The 23009-nt window shown below is 34.4% G+C and overlaps 2 protein-coding genes across 7 annotated transcripts; one reads left to right on the top strand and one right to left on the bottom strand.

The window, feature by feature from the left end:
- The first annotated feature begins 7 nt into the window (after positions 1-7).
- On the top strand, positions 8-7962 carry LOC126767177 (serine/threonine-protein kinase/endoribonuclease IRE1). The gene is made up of 9 exons (XM_050484759.1): positions 8-434; positions 544-658; positions 2567-3025; positions 3094-3316; positions 3387-4447; positions 4527-4717; positions 4804-4986; positions 5061-5375; positions 5446-7962. The coding sequence occupies exons 1-9, from the start codon at positions 207-209 to the stop codon at positions 6085-6087; spliced, it is 3417 nt and encodes a 1138-aa protein (XP_050340716.1). The 5' UTR covers positions 8-206; the 3' UTR covers positions 6088-7962.
- Positions 7963-17612, bottom strand: LOC126767188 (calcium uptake protein 3, mitochondrial). Of its 6 annotated transcripts, XM_050484770.1 has the most exons (11): positions 17344-17610; positions 14197-14335; positions 14023-14133; positions 13855-13902; positions 13707-13789; positions 13174-13236; positions 12837-12917; positions 12164-12262; positions 11166-11571; positions 10936-11093; positions 7963-9106 (listed from the first exon to the last, which is right to left on the bottom strand). In XM_050484770.1, exons 1-11 carry the CDS (start codon positions 17554-17556, stop codon positions 9029-9031), a joined length of 1479 nt encoding a protein of 492 aa, XP_050340727.1. In that variant the 5' UTR covers positions 17557-17610; the 3' UTR covers positions 7963-9028. The 6 variants fall into 6 exon arrangements, with proteins under 6 accessions (XP_050340727.1, XP_050340724.1, XP_050340735.1 ...); XM_050484767.1 differs by lacking the exon at positions 7963-9106 and having other exon boundaries at positions 10640-11093; positions 17344-17612; XM_050484778.1 differs by lacking the exons at positions 7963-9106; positions 12164-12262 and having other exon boundaries at positions 10640-11093; positions 17344-17612.
- Between the last annotated feature and the right edge of the window lie 5397 nt (positions 17613-23009).

The raw sequence follows: 23009 nt of genomic DNA, 5'->3' as shown, positions 1-23009 counted from the left end.
GTTTATTTGTCAATTTCAATTGGTGTTCAACAATGGCGAATTTTTCTAGATTTTTTAACTTCTGAAGAAATATATGCCGTGGCAAATTAAATAAAACGTGATTAAAATACGGAAAATGTATTGTTAATTACATGCACAAAATATTTAGTAAGACAGTGATGAAAGTAATAAAGTGTGGAAAATAGAGCAAATTTTTGGAAAAGAAAATGAAGTGTCGGTGGTTGGTGATGTCGCGGTCGTGGTGGAACGTCGTAGTTTGTTTCGGATTGTGTGTTTTGATTGCATCAGCCGCGGTGTCGGCAAAAACCCCAGTTAAAAGTAAAATAAAAGTTGTGACAAATGCACAAAATTTTACACAAGAAAATGACAATCGTAATATTACTACAAAGGATAATGCCGCGTCTGACCAATTACGGGCATATCGTATGAGAGAGGTAGGTGGTTCTTATGATGATGAGGTGCAAAATAGATTTATGCAGTGGCGCCACGGATTAGTATAACTTAATAAAATACATGTACTATCTTTCTATTGTCATCCAATAGGCGTGCACTGATTTGGCCCGAGATGAAGAAACTTTAATGGTTTTCTCGACATTAGGGGGCGGATTAACAGCAATTGATCCAATAACAAGTGAAATTCGTTGGACCATAGCAGACGGTAATTACCAGTGGCGCTTTGTAACAATATTTTAATATTATTTAGTTGATTATAAAAGACTTTTCTTGTAGTTGAAAAAGAGGATTTTGTATATATCAACGAGTTACTTTTTATTGAATTAATTATAGATTTTCGTTCACGCTATGATCAGCTGTTATTTTCCCACAATTAAAAACATTTAGGCGCGTCATACTGATTAATTTAAGTTTAAGGACTCTCATGCACACTTTATTATTAATTTACGTGTGTATATGCAATTCTCACTTTTTATAATCAATAGCTTGTAACTTTCAGCACGCTTAACAATCTGTATTTGTCTCCGTAAAAGCGAAGTGCATAAGATACTAAAATTATGAAACTAAGATCCTCTTTTATAATTACAGTTTTATATATATTTTTTTTAGTTTTGTTGTAAGTACAGTCGTAATTTAATGTATAGAAAAGTTGTGAATTTGCTGTTCTATGCATATTTTCGCTATGACAAAAAATGTCATGTGTTTTTCAGCAGCCCAAACACAAACGCAGAAAACAGATTTTTTAATTATTATTTTTGTTTTATCGTAAGTTGATACGAAAGTGCTATATTTGTATGTATGTATATAGTAACCCCCAGATGTTTACAATTATGCATACACTAAATAATGAAATCATGCCATGCTTTTCCCCACTTTTAAGTCATTTGAAAATGTATACGTGTAAAAACCATGTGTAGAAGTTTATTTCAATTTATTTAATTATTGCCGATGTGGAACATTGTATCAAAGTACTGATAAGAGTAATCCACACCCCATACACTTCGGCATAAATTGTTTTGAAAGCGTTGTTAAACTCACAACAGATTGTATCGACAAAAATGTGTATGTGTAGGTGACAACAAAATCAAACAAGTTAGTCATTTAAGTGTAAGCACAAAACAAAGGGTAAAAACAAACAATTTGTGCCGGCATAGACATTTATCTTTAAAAATTGAAATTTCGTAGAACTGTGCTAGTATTTGTTGGTAAATACATTTTGAAAATTCATTGCTCCTAGAGATTTTTATTAATTGTTTTGGCTGATTTGTACTGTGTTCTATTAAAGCAAAAAAATATGTACATATGTTTATTAGAAATATATGTATGTGGACACGAACATCTAAATATCATATCAACAAATTACTATATGGTTGCATGTACTTATGTAGTGAGGTGTATATATACATATGTATGTTAGTACATTGTGCGTCGCGTTTAAATGTGTATCGCATGATTATAGCCAACATTTTCATTGACCGTATCAAGCTGCGTGGCAAAAATCACACAAATGTTAGCTTCAATTGAACACTTATGGAGTTGTCTATATGTTCATACATACATATCTACATTATAATACATTTCACCGTCAAATTTTAAACTTTGCTTTCGTTATAAACATTAGAATTTTCTGATAGTCAGACATGACTAATATCTCGCCCAGTCGTATGCGTAGTTGTTTAGTTGCTAATTTGATGTTGTTTTGGTTTTATTGTTGTAGAAACAAAATGGATGTTAGCTATATGTTAGTGTTATTTTGCAAAATCAGGCAATGAACTTTAAACTTCAAATGTGGATTCAGACTCATCAATGGCATATATTTATTTTTGAATAAGTATATATATGTATGTACACAAGCAATGTTATATAATTATAAATAATATGCCATTTTTTATAATGATTATATGATATAGTATAACTCGGAATAGAATCATTTATAAACACTGCAATTTTCTGACTGGAATTTTATTGTGATTTCTTAACATTAAATTATCAACATAATGTGTATATAAAGAAAGAATTTTGAAGAATACATCCGTTTTCAGTTTCTAGAGAACCTACATAAATGCTTGTATGTATTTGTAGATTAATGTTGCAATTCATTTTTCTTCCAAAGAACCACCGGTACGCGCCGACCAGGAACAAAATGTCGAAGTGCCACAATATTTGCCAGATCCACGTGATGGCAGCATTTATCAGCTTAGCGATATGGGTAACTTGAAGAAATTGCCCTACACTATACCACAACTGGTGGCTAGCGCGCCCTGTCGTTCGTCCGATGGCATACTATATTCGGGAAAGAAAAGCGACACTTGGTTCGCGGTCGATCCAAAGTCGGGTAAACGCGAGACTGTTATGGGTTTCGGAATGGATACCGCTGAAGCTACAGAACAAAATGAGGAAAGTAAGAATAAGGCTACGCATAGCACATCGCGTTCAATTTACTTGGGACGCACGCAGTACACCGTCATGATGTACGACAGTTTGGCCAAGGGGAAAAATGTTAAACCCTGGAATATTACCTTCTACGATTATAGCGCACACACAATGACGCCGGATATATCGAAGGAGTATGGTGAGTTGAGTGGGACGTGAAAAAGTATGTCTTCATATAATATATAATTTTTTTTTTATAATCGGTAGAATATCTGCATTTAACCACCACATCGAACGGTAATATCGTAACTTTAGATAGAAAGAACGGCAAATTTTTGTGGAAGCGCGATTTAACAAGTCCAGTGGTGGCTGCATTTCTACTCGGCTCGGAAGGTTTGTTAAGTGTGCCCTTTACTACCGTCTCCGATGAAGCTTTCGAATCCATTATAGAGGAGTCCAAAACCGGCAATGTGAATACCATAAAGTTGTTGTAAGCTCAAAAAATGCAAATATTTATATCAATGAATTATATTTATATATTTACTTCTTTGAATTCGCAGCCAATCACTTTATGTGGGTGAGCACAGTCATGGCTTATATGCTTTACCTTCGCTGGTGGATAAGGACACACCACGTATTTCGGCAAACCCACCAATAAAATTGCTGGATGGCCCCAACTCCGCAGAGGAATCAGATCCTAAAATGGTATATATCGATGATGTGATACGTCAAAATGCTGGCATTGTGCTCGGCCATTACAACATGCCGACTGACAGTAATTTGCAAATATCGCCCTCGCCGTCGAAAGATGACAACAATCAAGGCTTAGCCACGATCAATCATTTTCCCGATGTCACTACTATGGGCTCAAATGGCTATAGCATAATTACAGGTTCGAATAGCGAAAAGAACTCAGCCGAAATTGGTGTACAAACTGAGCCCGTAATTGAAATTAAAATAGAGTCGACAAATGCTTTTAATAAGACAAAAAAGATCATTTTGGCGAATAGCAATAAAATACAGAAATTCATCAATGAGTGGTTTATGGAACATCCGAGTGGAAAAGTACATCAGATTCTCATTGTGTTGGTCTTGGCTATGGTCGCCATGTTCTGGTATATGTGCAGCACTATGCGTGAGTTGAAGAATCAAAGTGAAAACGGCTCGAAAACGTACTCGTCCTCCAATAAGAGCAGCAGCGGCAGCACCAATGTGAATGCACTGGACCTCATCGATTTGGGCGATGGTAATATACGCGTTGGCAAAATATCTTTCAACTCGAACGAAGTACTAGGTAAAGGTTGTGAGGGTACATTTGTGTTTAGAGGCACATTTGAGGAACGCTCTGTGGCGGTGAAACGGCTGCTGCCCGAATGTTTCACATTTGCCGACCGTGAAGTGGCCTTGCTGCGCGAGAGTGATGCGCACGAGAATGTGGTGCGATACTTTTGTACCGAACAAGATCGCCAATTTCGCTACATAGCGGTGGAGCTTTGCGCGGCCACGTTGCAAGATTATACAGAGGGTGAACGAAGCGCTGAATTGCGCACGCAAATCAACGTGTGGGAGGTATTGCGCCAAGCGGCAGCCGGCCTCAGCCACTTGCATTCATTGAATATCGGTGAGTGACATAATTTTGGTTGTTAACAACATGAAGCTAACGGGTTAACTAATAACAAATTTGGTTACTTTGCTTGCAGTGCATCGTGATATTAAGCCACAAAACGTGTTGCTTTCACTGCCCGATGTTAGTGGCACCGTGCGTGTGATGATATCCGATTTCGGTTTATGCAAGAAGTTGAATTTTGGCAAGACCAGTTTTTCACGACGCTCCGGCGTGACCGGCACTGACGGTTGGATTGCGCCAGAAATGATGCGCGGTCAGCGTACGGTAAGTTGCAGTGGTGCTGCTATTGTGTGCACTTAGGGAGTATGTGAATTGAAATTAACTGCACATATTTGCTTTCTACTGTGCAGACAACCGCTGTGGATATTTTTTCACTTGGCTGCGTCTACTATTATGTGCTTTCCACTGGCCATCATGCGTTTGGTGATGCGCTCAAGCGGCAGCATAACATATTAACACATGAATATAATTTGTTGAAACTCAAAGTGGACACAGATGATGAGGCAAACGTGCCAGAGGAGGCTAGCAAGTTTGTAAGTACAACAAATTTTTATGTCTTTCATATTAGCTGATATCAAAGTCGTTGTTTGCTGCTTGCCTTTTATAGATACTTGCCGAACAGCTGATAGCTGATATGATACATAAAGATGCACAAAATCGCCCGTTCGCGCGCTGCATAAGCACACATCCAGTTTTTTGGAATAATCAGAAGATATTGGCTTTCCTACAGGACGTCAGCGATCGCGTTGAAAAGCTGCAATTCCATGTGGAGCCATTGAAGTCGCTGGAGAAGAATGGTCGCTGCATTGTGCGCGGGGATTGGAATGCACACGTTGATCCGCTCATAACGGAGGATCTGCGCAAATATCGCGGCTACATGGGTGCCAGTGTGCGTGATCTCTTGCGCGCGCTGCGCAATAAGGTGAGTTCAATGCAAATTATCCCAATACATTTGATTACAACCTACATTTGTATTTTTTTTGGTACGTCAGAAACATCATTATCATGAGCTGGCGCCGGAAGTGCAGCAGAAGCTCGGCTGCATACCGAACGATTTCACGAATTATTGGATTAATAAATTCCCTGAGTTGATATCACACGCCTATCACGCGTTTAGCATATGCGCCGAGGAGCCCATCTTCAGGCACTACTATAATGCCGATTACCACTTCAGTCGTCCGTGGTATTTTGATGCGGATGAAAATCTCTTTCCATCACTACAAAACGACCCGAAGCATTTATTAAAACAAACTGCCGCGGGCAGCAAAGATGGCAGCGCCAGTCCGAAACGGCTGCCGCGCACGCCCGAAAAGCAGCAACAATTAAAACAACGAAGGGGTATTTATAATTTCCGCAAAACTTCGGATGCGGAGTTAACTGGCGTGGGTTTGCAAAGAAATTTGGAATTGTCGACGCCCATTGCCGCAACGACGGCGGAGGGTGAAGATGAGGCAGGCAATGGCAATAGGCGTGATGTCTTTGCTAACTTCAAATTTCGGCGAAACTACGGCAAATCAACGAACCGTAATTACGGCAATATAAACGCGAACGCTAATGCCAACGCGAATAACGGTGGTAATAAAGAGAAGAGCATCACATGGACATTGCCTGGCAAACAGGCTACTGAGGAGTGAATAAGAGCAGTAAAATAATACCGTAATATTTAAGAACCGCGAGTAATACTATTTTTAAGTAAACTTATAGCGCGTATTTAGTTTAAATTTATAAGTTATTGTAACATTTGTGTAATTTTTACTACAAACAATGTTATGTTGAGCAGTTGGAGAACAGTGCAGCGTTCTCCTGGTGGAGTGCAATGGCAAATCAGACTTTCTACTTTGAAACAACGCGTCTCTACGGTTGATATCTGTTGGTTCCTTGCGGAATTGCGTATTAAATATGAATTTCAAATGTTGCAAATTTAAAAACGTATTAGAAATCGTAAAAGTAAATTTGATAGGCTTTAATAGATGTATAATATTTATAAATATGTTTGAAGAAAATATTTCTTGGACTTAGAAATCGTACTAATGCGTTTAAAAACTGCAAAAAAAAAAATTGTTTAATGTTAAAGTCTCATTTCAACTTCAGACATTTGATGTTGAAGTTGTTTTTATATTTTTCTTTCAGTTTTCCGTTTTAAACATTTGCGCATGCTTAATGCAGTCGCAAACAGATTGCCTTCTCCATTTTAAGTAATATTCTTTTATTTCAATGCACTTAAGTATGCTAGCAAAAAATTATTTTGTGTAATTATTGAAATATTAATTGTATACAATTTTCTTATTCCAATTACGAATGAATATTATCACTTCATGTAGAAATTTTTGTGGAGAAAGTGAAACAATTATATTATGAAATATAAAATGCAGCATATCCAGTCTACAGTTGAGCGAAAAAGCTATTATTGCACGAAAATAATTATAAATGAAAAATAATTTATTGTTTTCAAACAAAAAACAACAATAGCGAGACTCTGCTTATCTATAAAAAAATATTCCTCACTGTAGCCTTTTTATTGTCAGCGCAGTACATCGAGCGTTGCTTATCAATTGCGCAAATATTTGCATATATTTTCTGAGCTAATATTTTTCTACAATCGACAGCAAATACCCGGCTCTACTGTAGACTGCAAAAGTGTTGTTGTTTTGTTGTCAGAAAAGGTGTCTGTCAAATGCACGTAATTTGTCTGTGATAACATTTATTGTTAAACTTAAGAAATTTATAATAAATAAGTGCTTACTGTTTAAGCGTTTTCAATTGCAAGCGTTCAAAGGGAAACAATATAAATGTGTATTATGCTTTCATATACATTTATATATATAAATTTATGTATATATATATCGTCACCTAATATGCAAAATAACGTAGCATCACTTTTCATAAGTTTACAGGCGAAGGAAAAATGATATAATAGAAAAATTTGAGTTTTGTTTATAAAACGGTTGTATATTGGTTATCATACACTCTTATTGAAACAAATTAGAGTTTTCGTTAAAAAATGGTTATATATTTGTTATCATATCTGACAACGATTTAAATTTTTTTTAATGATACGTTGTTTTGCATTTTTGGTGACCATATACAGCATAAATAATGCATACGTGTATATAACTATGTTCTCTTGCAAATTTTGAGAAACTTACCAAATTCCATTTTTTATTTCTAATTTCTTTTACATTTAATAAAAAAAATTGTATTAATTAAGTCGAACTATTGTATTTTGTTGATAAATTGTTTTATTTCAGCGCTTGCAATTAAACTTAGTAAGGCATAAATAAAAATAAATACATAAACTCTGTAAATATACCGTTATTTGAGTATGCATGCACTTGTAAATGCACTTTTATGTGACATGATATTTCATTATTACTTTATAATTAGCCTAAATTGATTAAAAACATATTCCTGACAATTGTAACCAAATATCTAACTGTGTCTGCGTATCTACTACTACTTTTACTTTTTTTCCGCAAATAAATATTAAAGTTTAGTTAAAAGAAACCAAATTATAGCTTTTTATTATCACGTTTTTATTTGTTTATGATCTTTTCTTTTTTTGGTAACAATTAAATTTTACTTAAACGCTCATTTAGCACATACATACATATGTACATTTAAGTATTTATGTATGTATTTTTTGTTTGTATAGCGTTAAGCAGCCGAGTGCCAGCACTGCGTTCAATATTTAACAAATAATATTAGCAATGAAAAATTAACTAAAATTAGTCAACAAAAATACAATTGGCAACAATTAAACAAACTCACAAACATAACATGGCGATTTAATAAATAAGTTTATACATACATATGTATATAATTGTAACTGATACATAAAATAATTTACTACACACGAAAATAATAATTTTGCATTTGCAAAAACTCAACTTGCTTGAAAATTACTGAAATTTTAAATTAAAAAGAAATAATAAACACAGATTTACATATGCATATACATACATACATATATGTAAATGCAGTAATTTACAAATATATAAATAATACGTAATTTGCTAGCTAACTTTGGCTTGCCTACAGCACGCGGCTTTTAATGCGATTTTAATAAATATTTTTCATATTCGAAATCTTGTTTTCTTTGACTATAGTTTTTTAGTAGCGGGTATGCAGTTGTTTGAATTTAATTTGTAACAAATTATTATTATTTTTTTTAATTAATAATAATTTTTTTTTAATTAATAATTAATTTTTTTAATTAATAATTAATTTTTTTAATTAACAATTAAATTTTTTGTAATTAATTAATTTTTTGGTAATTATTAATTTTTTTGTAATTAATTATTATTATTTTTTAATAAATAATTAAATTTTTTTAAATTAATTATTATTTTTTGCAATTATTATTTGTTTGCAATTATTAAATTTTTTGCAATTGTTAATTTTTTGGTAATTAATTATTAATTAAAAAATTTGTGCTATTATTTCGTAATATATTTGGTATTTTTTGTTTGCTAGTATTTTCACGACTTTTATATAAAGAAACGCGCTTGGACTTTTTTCGTTGTCAAGCTTTTCGTTCAAACAAAAAGCATATCGCAGAAAACTGTTTTTTTCGCTTTATTTGGATTCGGCGTGCTTCATTTCGTGCTTCACACAGTGCCGGAAAGCGTCCCAGCCCTCCGATTTGGCGTTGGACTGCAAAGAAAAGAGTACATTTATTATTTATTTGTTTATTTTCTGGGGAAAAAAAACGGAATAAGCAAAAGAAAAGAAAATGTTTAACAGTTCTTAAGAACCTTGCAGAAAATGAAAAAGTGGTTGCGGCAGAGGTTGATAAGTCGCATTATCTATGCGAATGTCCAGACTTCAGCCGGATGTAGGCACATATTCTACGGCTCTCAATGCTACAACTTAAGAGACATGAGTTGGGAAAGTATTAGGTTTTTTTTAGCAAATCCACTGAGCCGCTGGGTTTACGTAACCAGAACGGACCCGAATTTTTTATCCGACCGAATTTTTATCAAGGACTGTGAACTCGGCAGACTTCAGCCGCTAAAACAAGAACATGGGCTTGATGAAGACTTCAGTGCGGCCGCCCGTGGTCTGCTACTCATGCGCCTCCCTTTTCAATCAACCAATCAATAAACCAAACGTTGTGGATTTTCCCACATACATGTACATAGGTGTCATATATAACATTTTAGACAGTTTAGGAACTTGCTGTTATTTTGAAAGATAGCACTGATAAAGCTTATAGAAAAAAATATATTTTTTCCTCATACTAAGAAGTATCCAGACAGACAATTTCATCCTTTTGATTAGAAATCTTTGTTAGATAACGATTGTAGTAGTTCATATAATTTTTTATCGACATTTTCGTATTTTAATAAAAATAATATATGTATATAGTTTTCTAAAATATTTTTATCTACAAATAGTAACCTTCATTTTATATTTTTGCTTTTCAAAAGTAAAATGGTCTAAAAGCTTTTTGCTCAACTTTGAAGCTATAGAAGCATATACACGAGAAAATCTCATGCTTAAAATAAGAGCCAAATCAGTATAGGTCATAACTGTTCCTCCAACAATATGTTGTATATGTATAGTATTGGAAGTGTGGCTAAGAATATGCAACTTTTGTAAAAATCATACATTTTTGTTGTAAATGTGTTAATGATTGAAAAAAATATTAAAATAACTAAAATATAATAGAGGTATAAACATTAACAAATATAAAAGGCAAATAAAACAATGAAATCATATTTCAAAATTATTAGTTTTTTATTTAAAAATAAGTATATGAATATTAATAAGCATGTAAATGATATAAACTTAAAAATGAGTATAATAATGTTATAATGTTAATTAAACAGCAACAAGGAATTTAGATATTTATATTTTTTATATGAAACACAAAATGGAATGGCACAAAATATGCATATGAAATGGTTTTGAACAAATTACATATAAAAATTGTATGTTTAAAGATTTGATACGCAACGAGTAATGAGATATTGGAGAATAAAAATTATTTTCAAAATATGTGAATTTTTGTTATGGACACTTTGAACTTTAAACTAACGTAAATCAAGATATGTAAGCGCATGCTGATTGCACAAATTTTACATTAAAAATAATAATAAAAAATTGTAATTATGAGAAATGTGTATAAACAAAAATTAATTCGGGTACAAAAGGTATCAACATGCACTCTTAGTACAAAATAAAAATGTGTTAGGAAATATTTTGAACAAACTATGCTATGGCACACGCGGCACTCAGGAAATGAGAGAGAACTCAAATGGACTGCTAGCCTCTTTACAATTAAATTGATTTTAAAAACTTTCAAATAAGTTTTTGATAGTAAAAATATTAGTCAGTCAGTTTTAAGCGAATAACTCGGCGTCCTTGAAATGTTCTAAGCGGCGACAGGCGCGTTGACGCCACACCGCAAACAACGGTTTGTCAGCCTCGATAAATTCATCATTAGCCAGATCGTACTCAAGTACTTTCCAATGACTTACTTTGAAGCCACGATGCACACGATCCTTCATGATGGCGATGAACTCTCTGTAGGACAGCATACCGTCACCATTGTCATCGAAAATGGCAAAAACCGTATCAATCAAATGTTTACTAAGGCTGAAGCCAGTGCAAATTTTCACAGCGCGCGAGAATTCACCTGCGAAGAGAAAAATTGAAATTGAAATAATTTTATGAAAACAAATAACCTCAAAAATATATGTGTGTGTACTTTGTGAGATGGCACGATCGGCCAGCGTATACATGCGCATAGCGATTGCAAAGTCCTCCAAATTGTTGAGGAAGCGACAGAAGTCACGAAACTCATCGAACGTTATGCCGCGTTCCTCTTTAACGCGATCCATCAGACGCTCCAAATATGCATCGTATTCCTCCGTATTCAAATAGGTGTAACGTAGTAAGATTTTTGCAAAATCATTTTCTGTGATCGCCACATTGCCTTTGGAAAACTCATTGAACTCCAATTCGAGCACCTCTGTCTGTAGATTGTCCATGAATTTGTAGAAGCCATCGTAGTTGAGGTCCTGATTGCCCTTCTTGCCAAACAAATGGATCTGTAGTGTGGTATCGATGCGATGTTTGCGCTGTAGGCCCTCATCGTCAGCAATGTAATCGTCCTGTGGAAATGTATCTAACGGTATTAATAAGCTCAATACAGTTTTACTGTAAAATTAAGTGTGTTAAGCTTGGATAAGGGTATTTTCAAACAGTTACTTAGTTTAAATAACAACGGTATCATGCTTGAGCGCTTCAACAAAAACTATATTTCGAAAATTGGGTTAGAGTAAATAATATTAACCATCATGCGTGGCCACAAAACATGTAGAGCAAGCAATGCTGCTGTTGTTACACAATTGATACATTTTTTTAGTTTTCGAAAACCTTTGAAAGTGGTGTTTTTCATCGTATTAGTCACACAAAAATTTCGATCTTTAGAAGGACCATATTTTTTCGTATGTAATTAAAATAATAAAAAATTATATCAATCGTATAAGGATACTCATATGTACATACATCTAGAATAAGGTATTAAATGTGATTTGTATGTAAAATAATTACAACTTTTGGTTATATCGACATTATAACCACATTTCAACTGAAAATTTTGAATTAACTAAATGCTGCTTTTCAACACTATTTAAAATTATTTATATACAGCAGACAATTTATCCCACACCACTTTATTTACTCTACACACAAATACCTTACCTGTGCGCGTTTTACAGGTTCATTTTTCGATTGCTTTTTATCGCTATCGTCCTTGGAACGTCGTTTATCCTTCCAGACACCACTAAAAATGCTTTCCATCTGTTGTAAGCGTGTTAGTTTTGGCACAAAAACAATCAAATATCATGCGATTAATAAAATGGCACAGAAAATATGAATGCGACAGCAGAAATAAAATAACAATACAACAAAAATGTAAACTTCAAACAACAAAATATTGCCAAAGCATACAAGAAATAACAACACAACAAAAATAACAACAAAATACTGTTAAAGTAAAATTTAAAGTAAAAAGCGTGTAAAGCGTAGAAATTAAAAACAAAAATCAGTTTGAGCACTACGGCAACTATTCGGCAGTATGCCGAGATACATGCTCATTGATAACATACTGAGTAAATAGTATATTTTACTTAGACTATCAACAGTGTTTACAGGTGAAGCGGTTTATTTTTTATCGCTGAGCGCTAGAGCGGGTCTAATACAGAAGCCAAGATTTGCGGATATTTTTTATATGTGTGTGTAAGTATACTGTAACTCAACTGTAAATTGCTAAAATAAATTTCAACTGAACAAAATCATTGAGAAAGAGAGAGATAAGATAAAACAGAACAGCAAACATAATAGTTGAATAAACTTTCCTACATATTTGACTTACATCGTTGCTTTCTTCAGCTTTTTTTGTAGCTTTGAAAAATATTTCATCCGCAGTTTCTTGAGTCCAAAGTAAACTTAACAACTAAACCAATAAATTTATGAGTAAGAAAAAAAAACAATTGATTTAATATTTATGTGGAATTGTTAGCGATATAAAAAGCAACTGCAATTAACCTATCATTTCGAAGTTCATTACGCTTCCACCGCAGGCTATCGAAAATTTAAGAAAGTACTAATTACACACTTTTTATAAACAAATTTTACGCTTATACATCATTTTCATATAAAAACATAGGTTAGGTTTTTTTTTTATATATATTTTGGAAACAAATGCTTACAAGCTTACGCGTTTCTTCGTCGACTTTAGACTGCTTGAAAGTACCACCCAAAATTCTCAAAATCTGCACAAAATAATAGAAAAAGAAAATGATATACTTATATAAAGCAAAATAAAGTGATAGAAGAAAAAAAATAAATTATATCTATAATTAAACTTAAATACATTAAATTATTGTGAAAAAACAGTAATGTTAGCAGAAAAAGTTGATTGAGTTTGATGTGAATAAATAAGAGAATGCAATTTTTAATTAAAGTAATAATTTTTATAACTTTTAATATAATCTTTATATTAAATATCACTTTAAATTAAAATTTTTTGAGTAAAATTTAGTAAAAAATTAACATTTTCAGTCTTCTAAATTAAACATAAAATTTAAATATTTTTCATAATTTTACTGTTCAAAACATTTTAATAAACGTTGTTTATCGCTTAATTGTACAAATATTTTTATATACCAAAAATGCACTCTTTTATTTAAACCATTCACTGCCAGATAATTTACGAAACATTTACCGAACACAATTCACTTACCACCAGGAATTCATCCTTTTCAACGCGTTGATTGCCGTCAGTGTCGAACATATTAAATGCAATGCGAAAACCAGAAATGGGCTCTATAAGAAACATTTATTTAATGTGCATATTTATTTGCTGGAAAGTAAACTCATTATAAACTCACTTGTCAAAACGGATAACAGGAAGAGATACTCTGTGTACGAAACAATGCCTGAAATTAAAACGAAAAAACTTAGCACTTAAAAATATAATGGGAAATTTAAAGCTTTATAAGTATAATATAATATTATACTATGGATTTTAATTCTAAAATAGTTGCTGCAAATATTACCTCTGTCTCTTAGTGTGCGAAATAGCATTTTTGAGCCTTTCTTCAAGGGCGGTGTGTTGTCTTTTATGGTCTGCAAGTCTTGGTCACTCAGCATGCGTCGTTTCAGGCGTGCTGCAATTATAACACAATTTTCTCTTTAAGAGTTTGTTAATTTTGTTAACATTTTGCGCTTACGTCTTGGCTCTTGCTCAACCACAGAATCTAGGAAATCTTGCGGTGTCATATACAATTGGCCGCGGTATTCCACCGATGCGAACTTGATGAAGCGGCGCTCACGTGACGTCAATTTCTTAAGCAAATTTTCATCTTCGCTCTATACATTAACAAAAGAAAAATACAATATGATAAAAATAAATACTTATAGGGAGTGTAAACGTAAATGCCTTACATATAATACGCATTACACACAACCAGTTTCTCGCTGGTGCTGATTAATGTTCTGGCGAAATTGGTAATTCTATACTTTTCCACCTTACGCAAAAACAAATTTACAAGCAAGTATTAAAGCAGTTTGCTAACCGTTTATATAAATATACCAGAGTACGGTGTTGAATTGATGAATGTGCAAGGAACTGTGTGATAAATTTTAAATATATACGTTGGCAATTAATCGCCGAATTCTAAAGAAGGTGTATGAAGATGTTGTAATACTTGAATGAAATATATGCGAGATTTGTATCTCACTTGATGATTACACAACCAAATGCGTCTGCGATGCGTTGGGAAAAAGGTTTATATCAATTGAAAACAAATTTAAAGATATAATGAAATAAAGTTATGCTTATTTTCTTTTTACAGTCAGTGGTTTTGGTTCGAACAAGAAAAAAAAAATGAACTTCGGTTGTACCCAGAATACCCTGCACAAAAAGTTTCCATAAAACAACTTAATTTTGATTTTTTAGTTGATTTTCTAGAAAATTACTATAAATGTAGTAGGACCAGCCTAGCAAAATATTCCATGCTAAAGCGTAGATATCTCGTCAAGTAAAAGACTCCTTAAGAGTCTGTGTTATTATTATCAACTCCTCTCAGTAAACAAAGCCTAGCCATTTTCCCACATTTAAATATTATGAATATTGTCTCATATAATCTTTATTGCCATCATTGAAGTTATTATCATTGTTATTGACTGCAATAAAGCAGCAGTCAATATCAATTTCATAAATTTTACAACAGTAATAAATAAATCCGGCGTTAACAACCTGAAAAACTTGAGTATGCATTTCACGCTACCAACGATTTCGAAGGCAATAATACACCTCAAGTAAATAAATTTAGGAAATGTATATATGTGTATTTTATATATTTTGTATTTATGCAAAATCTACACCAGCAATCCATCAATCTCTGAGTCACTTTTTTAATAACACAATATCGTCTAATTTCAAACTAAAACAACATACTTAAAGCGCTCTCGCAATCACGTGCCCTCTTGTCAGTTACACATGCGCGCCACAGCCCTACATCTATTTAAAAATGAACACGGCACACTTATTCCGGAATGACTATACACTCTGCCATGGAGCCCTCGTGGGAGTTCAAAGTGTGCTTATTCATATTTAAACTTTTTAACATCATAATTATTACTTTTTTTTTTATTAGATAGATCGATATGTTTAAAATTCATTCATTCATTACTGCTTGAAGCACAATTGTGTTCATACCGGGACCCACCTACCACAGACTATTGACAATAATTCTTAATAATTGTGTGACATCATCCTCTACGCGAGGCGACTCAGCAGCCATATAGGAATACAAGGAGGCATTAAAATACACATGTATGTGTATGCTATATAAACATATTCATACATGCAAAGTAATTTATGCCACAATATTGGGTTATGGTTGTTTTGTAGGTGGCAATTGACGGTGGCAGGCGCGACAATCAATTCAAGAAACGCGTATTCATCATCGTTGTTGGCAACAGCAGAGAGACACCTTTTGCTTTTGGCCACCATAGGATTTTTTAAAGCGCATTAATGCATTGTACAAAGGACAGGCAAACAATTTAGACACCGCCTTTTGTCTTCAATTGTAAATCATTCAAAATTTAATTGCATTCAAATTTGAGTAGCATACCTGATAATAAATAGATAAACACTTGCATGCGTCTACCTACAGATTACATTTGTTTACAGGTTTGTTGTGGCATTTGCGACATTGTTGTACTGTCAGTTGTAGTCCAAAATAAAAATGTGTGCCCCGAGGGATAAATTCGATTGTCGATATTGTGTGGGTGTCTAAGTGTTATTATTGTCTGGTTATGTAGTTTTGTTTTGACTGCGCTTCGCGGGAGTGCCATTGTTTGTATGTCTCTCCGCCGGCAGCTTTGACATTGGGATGCCATGGATTAAGCGCCGTCATAATTTACACTCTGGGTGGCAGGCATACAAATTCAATACGATTCAATATGCTTTGAATTGTTGCAGGTCGGAACAAATTGGTAAGGCTTTGGTGAGTATAATACGCCTTTTAAAAGCAATTTGTAAACTTGACATTGTCTATTGTATTCTAAAATGATGTCATGCCTAAGCGGATATAAATATATTAGTAATAATTATGTTAAAAATATATTAATTTGTCTGAATGACTTTTATGAATGAAATTATGTTAAAAAAATTATTAATTTGCCTAAATGACTTTTATTGATGATATTGTGATATGTATATGTACATACTATATAACATACTATTTCATTTTTTAAAAAAACGCATTTTGCAAAATCTCATCGGTTCTTTATTTGAACGTTAGATTGGTTCATGACTACGTCAACTATTTATGAAATTAATATTAAAAAACTGTGAATATAAATACAATTTTTGCGATAATAAAATTAAATTATTTATAAGCTCTGATGAAAAACGTAAGATCAAAATTTCTTAGTCAGAAATTATAAAATAATTTTAATGGAACTTGAATGTGACTCATAAATAGAATACCAAAAATACCTGTTATAATCAAAATAACAAATGAAGTTCATTGAAAAAAGTGCAATAACCCCTACTAGTTGCTTAAAATTGTAGTTGTTTTTTATTGGCGCTTAACAAATAGATCAAAACAAAAAACAGCTGACATTGTTTGAAGAAGAAGCATACAAGTTATGAATGTCAAAAAAGGAATTTGCAACTAAAAATAGACTAGATAACGCACACCTGCACCCGTACACCCTTCGCAAAAAAAGCTTCCGCTATGAATCAATCGAATTTTCAAAAAATTTATTATATTCCAATTAGCATTACTTAAAACTTTAGTTAGTATATATGAAATATATTCGTAAGAAAGCTCATATTTCTACGTTCTTCACGCACAACAACTCACCTTTCGCATGCGAAAAGCAGCGTCTAAACGTTCGCTTTTGAGATAATTTGTACATATCAACGCGGTCAGACCACCACCCACAAGCACTAAATATTTTGTATAATTCTTTGGCACACTTTTGGCACTGTTTAATTTGTGAAGATTTCTTTGTAATGGTCGCAAATTTGGTGTTAAATTTAACACTCGATTCGCAATTTTACCAAATGCAGCCATTCTCCGAAAAACGATAACAGCACAAATAAGAAAATCAACGAAGAACTAATTGAAAATAAATGACAACTAGGCGGCATTGCCAGCATAGACTACTTGCTGCTGCTGGTAGGGTTGTATAGCGTAAGATAAATTGTTTATTTGGAATTGGAACGACTACAAATAGGAATTAAAATTAATTTGATTGTTTGGATTTTGAAGTTTAAATATAAATTTTAATATTTAGTATATAATCGAATGAAAATTTAAAAAAAAATAAAAACTTGTAAAATGAAGATATATACAAATTAAAATGAAAAGAAAAAAATATAATATAAACGGCTGTTATAAAAGAAAATAAAAATAAATAAAAGCAATAATATAAAAAATTAAACGGAAAGAAATAGTTATATATGTGTATAAAATTATAAAATAATATATAAACGAAATGATAAAAGCTAATTATACATAAGTACATATGTATGTGTATGTACTAGTATATATATCATATATAAAGCATCTACTAAGATATGTATGTACATACATATGTCTGTGTAGATGAATATGTAAGTAGGTAAATCTATGCTTTTAATCAGCACATCCTCATCATCGACACCAAATAAAAGTGAACTTAGATAAACTAGAATTTATGTGGTGGGTAACAAACGAGTCTAAATTATTCGACCTCTGTTAGCGTGCCATGCAAAACTAATGCAATGCCAATATTTACACACCTACCCAATTGTTCACATGCACTCAAACACTTACATATGTATGTATGTAAATATTACATACGTATGCAGCCTAGTGGGATGAAGATGGCTCCAGGTTGAAACGCATAAATATTGCGAAAATTGTGTTATTGTCGAGTGATCGTGTGCAGCTAAAAAGTCAATGCAAAAAGAACTACATACACACATACATGCAAACACACTTAGTTTGCTAGAAACAGGTCACAGAGGGCCATAGAAAGCCGAACATGCAATTGGATTGAAGGTGAGCAAATGTGTATGAATGTGTATGGGTTTACGAGTATCTTCATAGGACACTGTTCGATGGTCAAAATCACTGGCAAAGTTGTTGATGCGCGGTTAACGAATAACAAGCTAAAGTCACAGGGGCAACGAGAACATTTGTATCTTCAATATGCGATATTTTAAGACTCGTACATACATATACATATGTACATAGGTCCATGTGTTTCTGTATGTTCGTATGTGTGTGTTTGTCATATGAATCTGCATATTTGCCCGATTTTGGCATTTACATACATACATACATACACACATATAGTATATGTAGGTTCAACCAATCAGTCCAACCAACTCGCATATAATGAAGTGTTCGTTGGTTCAGCGAAATAAATCTACTACATAGTTATAAACATATGTACATACCTACATACATATATACATGCAAAATGTTTATTAAATACATATGTACATATGTATGTTCATGTGTCGCTGAAACGTTTGCTTTTACATTCTTGTTTTTGGTGCCAAATTGGAATAGTTGCGAAGCTATTTCTATTTGTTTCAATTGAGGTGTAACAACAATCTTTCTGTATTAATTAATTTTGATTGTTTTGTTGAAGAAGAAGGCGCCAAGTTTCTGTTTGCGACCAAAAAAAAAAGAAAAAAATGATTGACTTGCTTAGCAACACAATTTTATACGTATACCATCTGATCAAAAATGACCCGGACTGGACAAATTCAAAATGCGGGCGAAAGGCTAAGCGATAAAAATTAATCATTTAAAGGATTGGTACAACCTTTTTTTTTTAGTAGGGAGAATCATCGATAGCCGGTGTGCGGAACTTTAAACAGCTAAATCTAACCTACTCCCAACTCAAGACTCTCCCACGGAACCACCGATATAGTATTACTACGTGGGTGGGACAGGTCATTTAAGTCTGTGCGAATGCCTAATCTATTGAAAAAGTCTCAGTTTTGTCATTAAGAAAGCAGACGCTACGTCCGTAAACCTATCACCCAGTGTGGTTTTCAGTTTTTCCCTTGTATTTGAAAAGCAAGGTCAATGCAATAATTCATATTCAGAGTCTTCTGTACAGAGTATAACACATCGGACAGTTCGGACTAATGTCATTGTGGAATCTGTAAAGCTAGCTTCTAAAGCACCCATGTCCACTAAATATTTTGGTCAGATGGAAATTCATATCCCTATGTCATCTGTCCATCTGCGAGTGGATGAGGGTTGCTACCGCTGCTGCCACATTTTGATACCAGTGGTTTTCTTCTCTGCCGTTACCGATACTATTTTAGGCGCCCCAATAATCAAAAGTGAATCTCTTTTTTATAAAGCCGTATTGTCTTTCTGATAATCTTCCGGCTTCCTGGATTGGTACCCATTGTGTTGAGCAAACGGTTGAGGTTTTCAGTTTATAGCTTTCTTCAGGGCTCTGTTGAGTATGCCATCTAATACAGGTGTTTTGGAGTTTTTTTTTATTTTCTTTGCTATGGCCAACAGCTCTTCTTCCCTGACTAACGGGGTGGCTTTGCAGCATAGTTTCGGTGCTTGATATAGAAAATTGGTTCTTCACAGAGATTCTCAAAACACAATTTTTTACTGTGGGTAATTGCCGACTTCACTCCGGTTATGCTTTATATGACGTCTAGCTGAATGAGTAAGCTTTCTCAGCGTGGCAATTTCCTCATTTCACCAATGAATTGGCTGCCGCTGTCATCAGAGAGATAGCAGAAGATCTCAGCTTGTCCTATGGATCGATTCAACACATTTTGGTTAATGTTTTGGGTGTAAAGCGTGTCAATGCCAGACTTGCACCAAAAGACCCGAATCTTTGCCAGAACCACGTCGAGCAGTGGTCACTAAAGGGATGAATGACAACGTAGCTGAGTATCCTACATTTATGAAACGGATCATTAGTGGTGACGATACTATGAATATGTCTACGGAACTGTCTAACAATCTAGCGAATTATCCTCCAATAAAAGCCTCGGCTGGGGGTCTTATAACATGTGTTTGGAAAATGTATTGTCTCAGATGTCTATATTAATATTCATTTCAGCATGCACACTTAGTATATTATTACAAACAGAAATTGTGCTTTTATGAGTTTTTGGCATGTTAGCCGACATGTGCCGCAATAAAGCAAGGAGCATAAGCATTTATGTTTCTAAATACTGAAAATAGAATTGGGCAACTTGTCAAATGATCAAGTTACATAAAAGTGTTTGCTGCACAATTCGAGTGAACCGTAAACTGAAACACGATTTTTATACATTTGTATTTTCAGCGAATTCGCTTATATCGCATTTCTTCTTATAGCCATGCGTGTTACTCCAATATGTAAATAAGAATCTATTGCTCTTGTTAATTTGGATTAATATGTATCATTTCATCTTACATATGCGGTGCAGTACGCAGAGACGCACATTGAATTCTTGGCAAAGGTCCGAGTAGTTTGAGATAAATGAAAATTTTGGAAGTTTCGAGAAGTAGCATAAACACTTTTCAGGAACACTATGCTATATGTTCCCAGTTTGAAATATGAAAAAATGATAATTGCAATTCAGCACTAAAAGAAGTCGATCCGAAATAGTGAACACTTTTATTGCTTTAATAGTTATAGTTGTAGAGCTCGGCGACAATGTCTCTCGGGTCTGGCGTTCTCAGGGGTAACAATTTTCTGTAGATTTTTTCTCCAACAATTCACTATAATCATCCCTGGGTCTAGATTTTATCGCTACGGCCCTGGTGATTATGTTTCTAATACATAAAATATAAAAAAATGTTAGCCGAGTGTATTGACTGCGCGACTACTATGAGTTGAATCAAGGGCTCAATAAAAGATTTATCGTAAGGCGAACTCGATTCCCCAATCGATAACGATGGAGCAGACGTTCCATTGCCCGACCATGAAGAAGTTCGCATAGCAATTACCCGTCTGAAGAACAACAAAGCGGCGGAGGCCGCTGAATTACCGGCCGAGCTATTCAAATACGGCGGCGAAGAACTGATAAGGAGCATGCATCAGCTTCTTCGTAGAATATGGTCAGACGAAAGCATGCCCGACGATTGGAATCTAAGTGTGCTCTGCTAATCCACAAAAAGGAGAATCCACAATCTGCGCCAACTATCGTGGGATAAGCCTCCTCAACATCGCATATAAGTTCTATCGAGCGACCTGTGTGAAAGATTAAAACCAACCGTCAACAAACTGATTGAAACTTATAAGTGAGGCTTTAGGCCTGGAAAATCAACAACTGACCAGATATTCACCATGAGCCAAATCTTGGAAAGGTACCGTGGAAATAGGATAGACACACACTACTTCTTCGTTGATTTCAAAGCTGTCGCTATGTCTGAATGCGGAATCACCGCAAAACTAATTACGGCTGAGCAATACCAAAAACTTCGTCAGGATCGGGAAGGACCTCTCTGAGCCGTTCGATACCGAACGATGTTTCAGATAAAGGTACTCCCTATCGTGCGACTTCTTCAATCTACTGCTGGAGAAAATTAGTCGAGCTGCAGTGTTTCATGGAGCAGGTAAATTCCTCTATAAAAGTGTACTGCTGCTGGTGTACGCCGATGATACTGATATCATTGGCCTCAACACCCGCGCCGTTAGTTCTGCTTTCTACAGACTGGATAAGGAAGCAAAGCGAATAGATCTGTTAGTGAACGAGGGCACGACAAAATATCTCCTGTCATCAAACAAACAGTCGTCGCACTCGCGACTTAGCTCTCACGTCAGTATTGACAGTCATAACTTCGAAGTCATAGATAATTTCGTCTAACAGCAACAAATATGTCAGCCTCAAAATCCAACGCAGAATAACTCTTGCCAAAAGGTACTACTTCGGACTGAGTAGTAAAGTAAAGTCCTCTCTCGACGAACAAAGACCAAATTTTACAAGTCTCTCATCATCCCCGTCCTGCTTTATGCCGCAGAGGAATGGACGATGACAACATCTGATGAATCGGTGTTACGAGTTTTCAAGAGAAAAGTTCTGCGGAAGATTTATGGTCCTTTGCGCATAGGCTACGGCGTATATCGCAGTCGAAGGAACGATGACGATAGTTCAGTGAATAAGAGACAATGGCTATCCTAGGTCATTTCGTCCGAATGGATGAAAACACTTCAGCTCTGTGAGTATTCGACGCAGTACGCGCTGGGGGAAGCAGAGTAAAAGGAAGACCTCCTTTGCATTGGAAAGACCAGATGGAGAAGGACCATGCTACGCTTGGAATCTCCAATTGGCGCCAAACAGCGAAAAAGAAGAACGACTGGCGAGCTGTTGTAAGCTCGACTATAACCGCGTAAGCGGTGTCTACGTCAATAAAGAAGATGAAGAATCAGTTAAAACCCGTCGCTAAGCGAACAGAGCAATTAAAGATAGACGCACAAATAGCACCAAAATACCAAAAACAATAATAAAAAGGAATAAATTCAATATTTGGACATGCTAACGACTACCAATAAACCGCCCACG

Source organism: Bactrocera neohumeralis, chromosome 2, assembly GCF_024586455.1.
Source record: "Bactrocera neohumeralis isolate Rockhampton chromosome 2, APGP_CSIRO_Bneo_wtdbg2-racon-allhic-juicebox.fasta_v2, whole genome shotgun sequence".
NCBI classification, from domain to species: domain Eukaryota; kingdom Metazoa; phylum Arthropoda; class Insecta; order Diptera; family Tephritidae; genus Bactrocera; species Bactrocera neohumeralis.
The sequence above is the reverse complement of the archived record's forward strand: the minus strand, read 5'-3'. Positions and strand labels throughout refer to the sequence as shown.

Coding starts and splice junctions, on each gene's coding strand:
- LOC126767177 (XM_050484759.1), top strand. CDS start 207: ATGAAGTGTCGGTGGTTGGTGATGTCGCGGTCGTGGTGGAACGTCGTA. Junction 4,718..4,803: donor TGATGCGCGGTCAGCGTACG/GTAAGTTGCAGT, acceptor TCTACTGTGCAG/ACAACCGCTGTGGATATTTT. Junction 4,987..5,060: donor CAGAGGAGGCTAGCAAGTTT/GTAAGTACAACA, acceptor TGCCTTTTATAG/ATACTTGCCGAACAGCTGAT.
- LOC126767188 (XM_050484767.1), bottom strand. CDS start 17,556: ATGGCTGCATTTGGTAAAATTGCGAATCGAGTGTTAAATTTAACACCA. Junction 14,134..14,196: donor GGTTGAGCAAGAGCCAAGAC/GTAAGCGCAAAA, acceptor TTATAATTGCAG/CACGCCTGAAACGACGCATG. Junction 12,263..12,836: donor AAGCTGAAGAAAGCAACGAT/GTAAGTCAAATA, acceptor CGCTTACAACAG/ATGGAAAGCATTTTTAGTGG.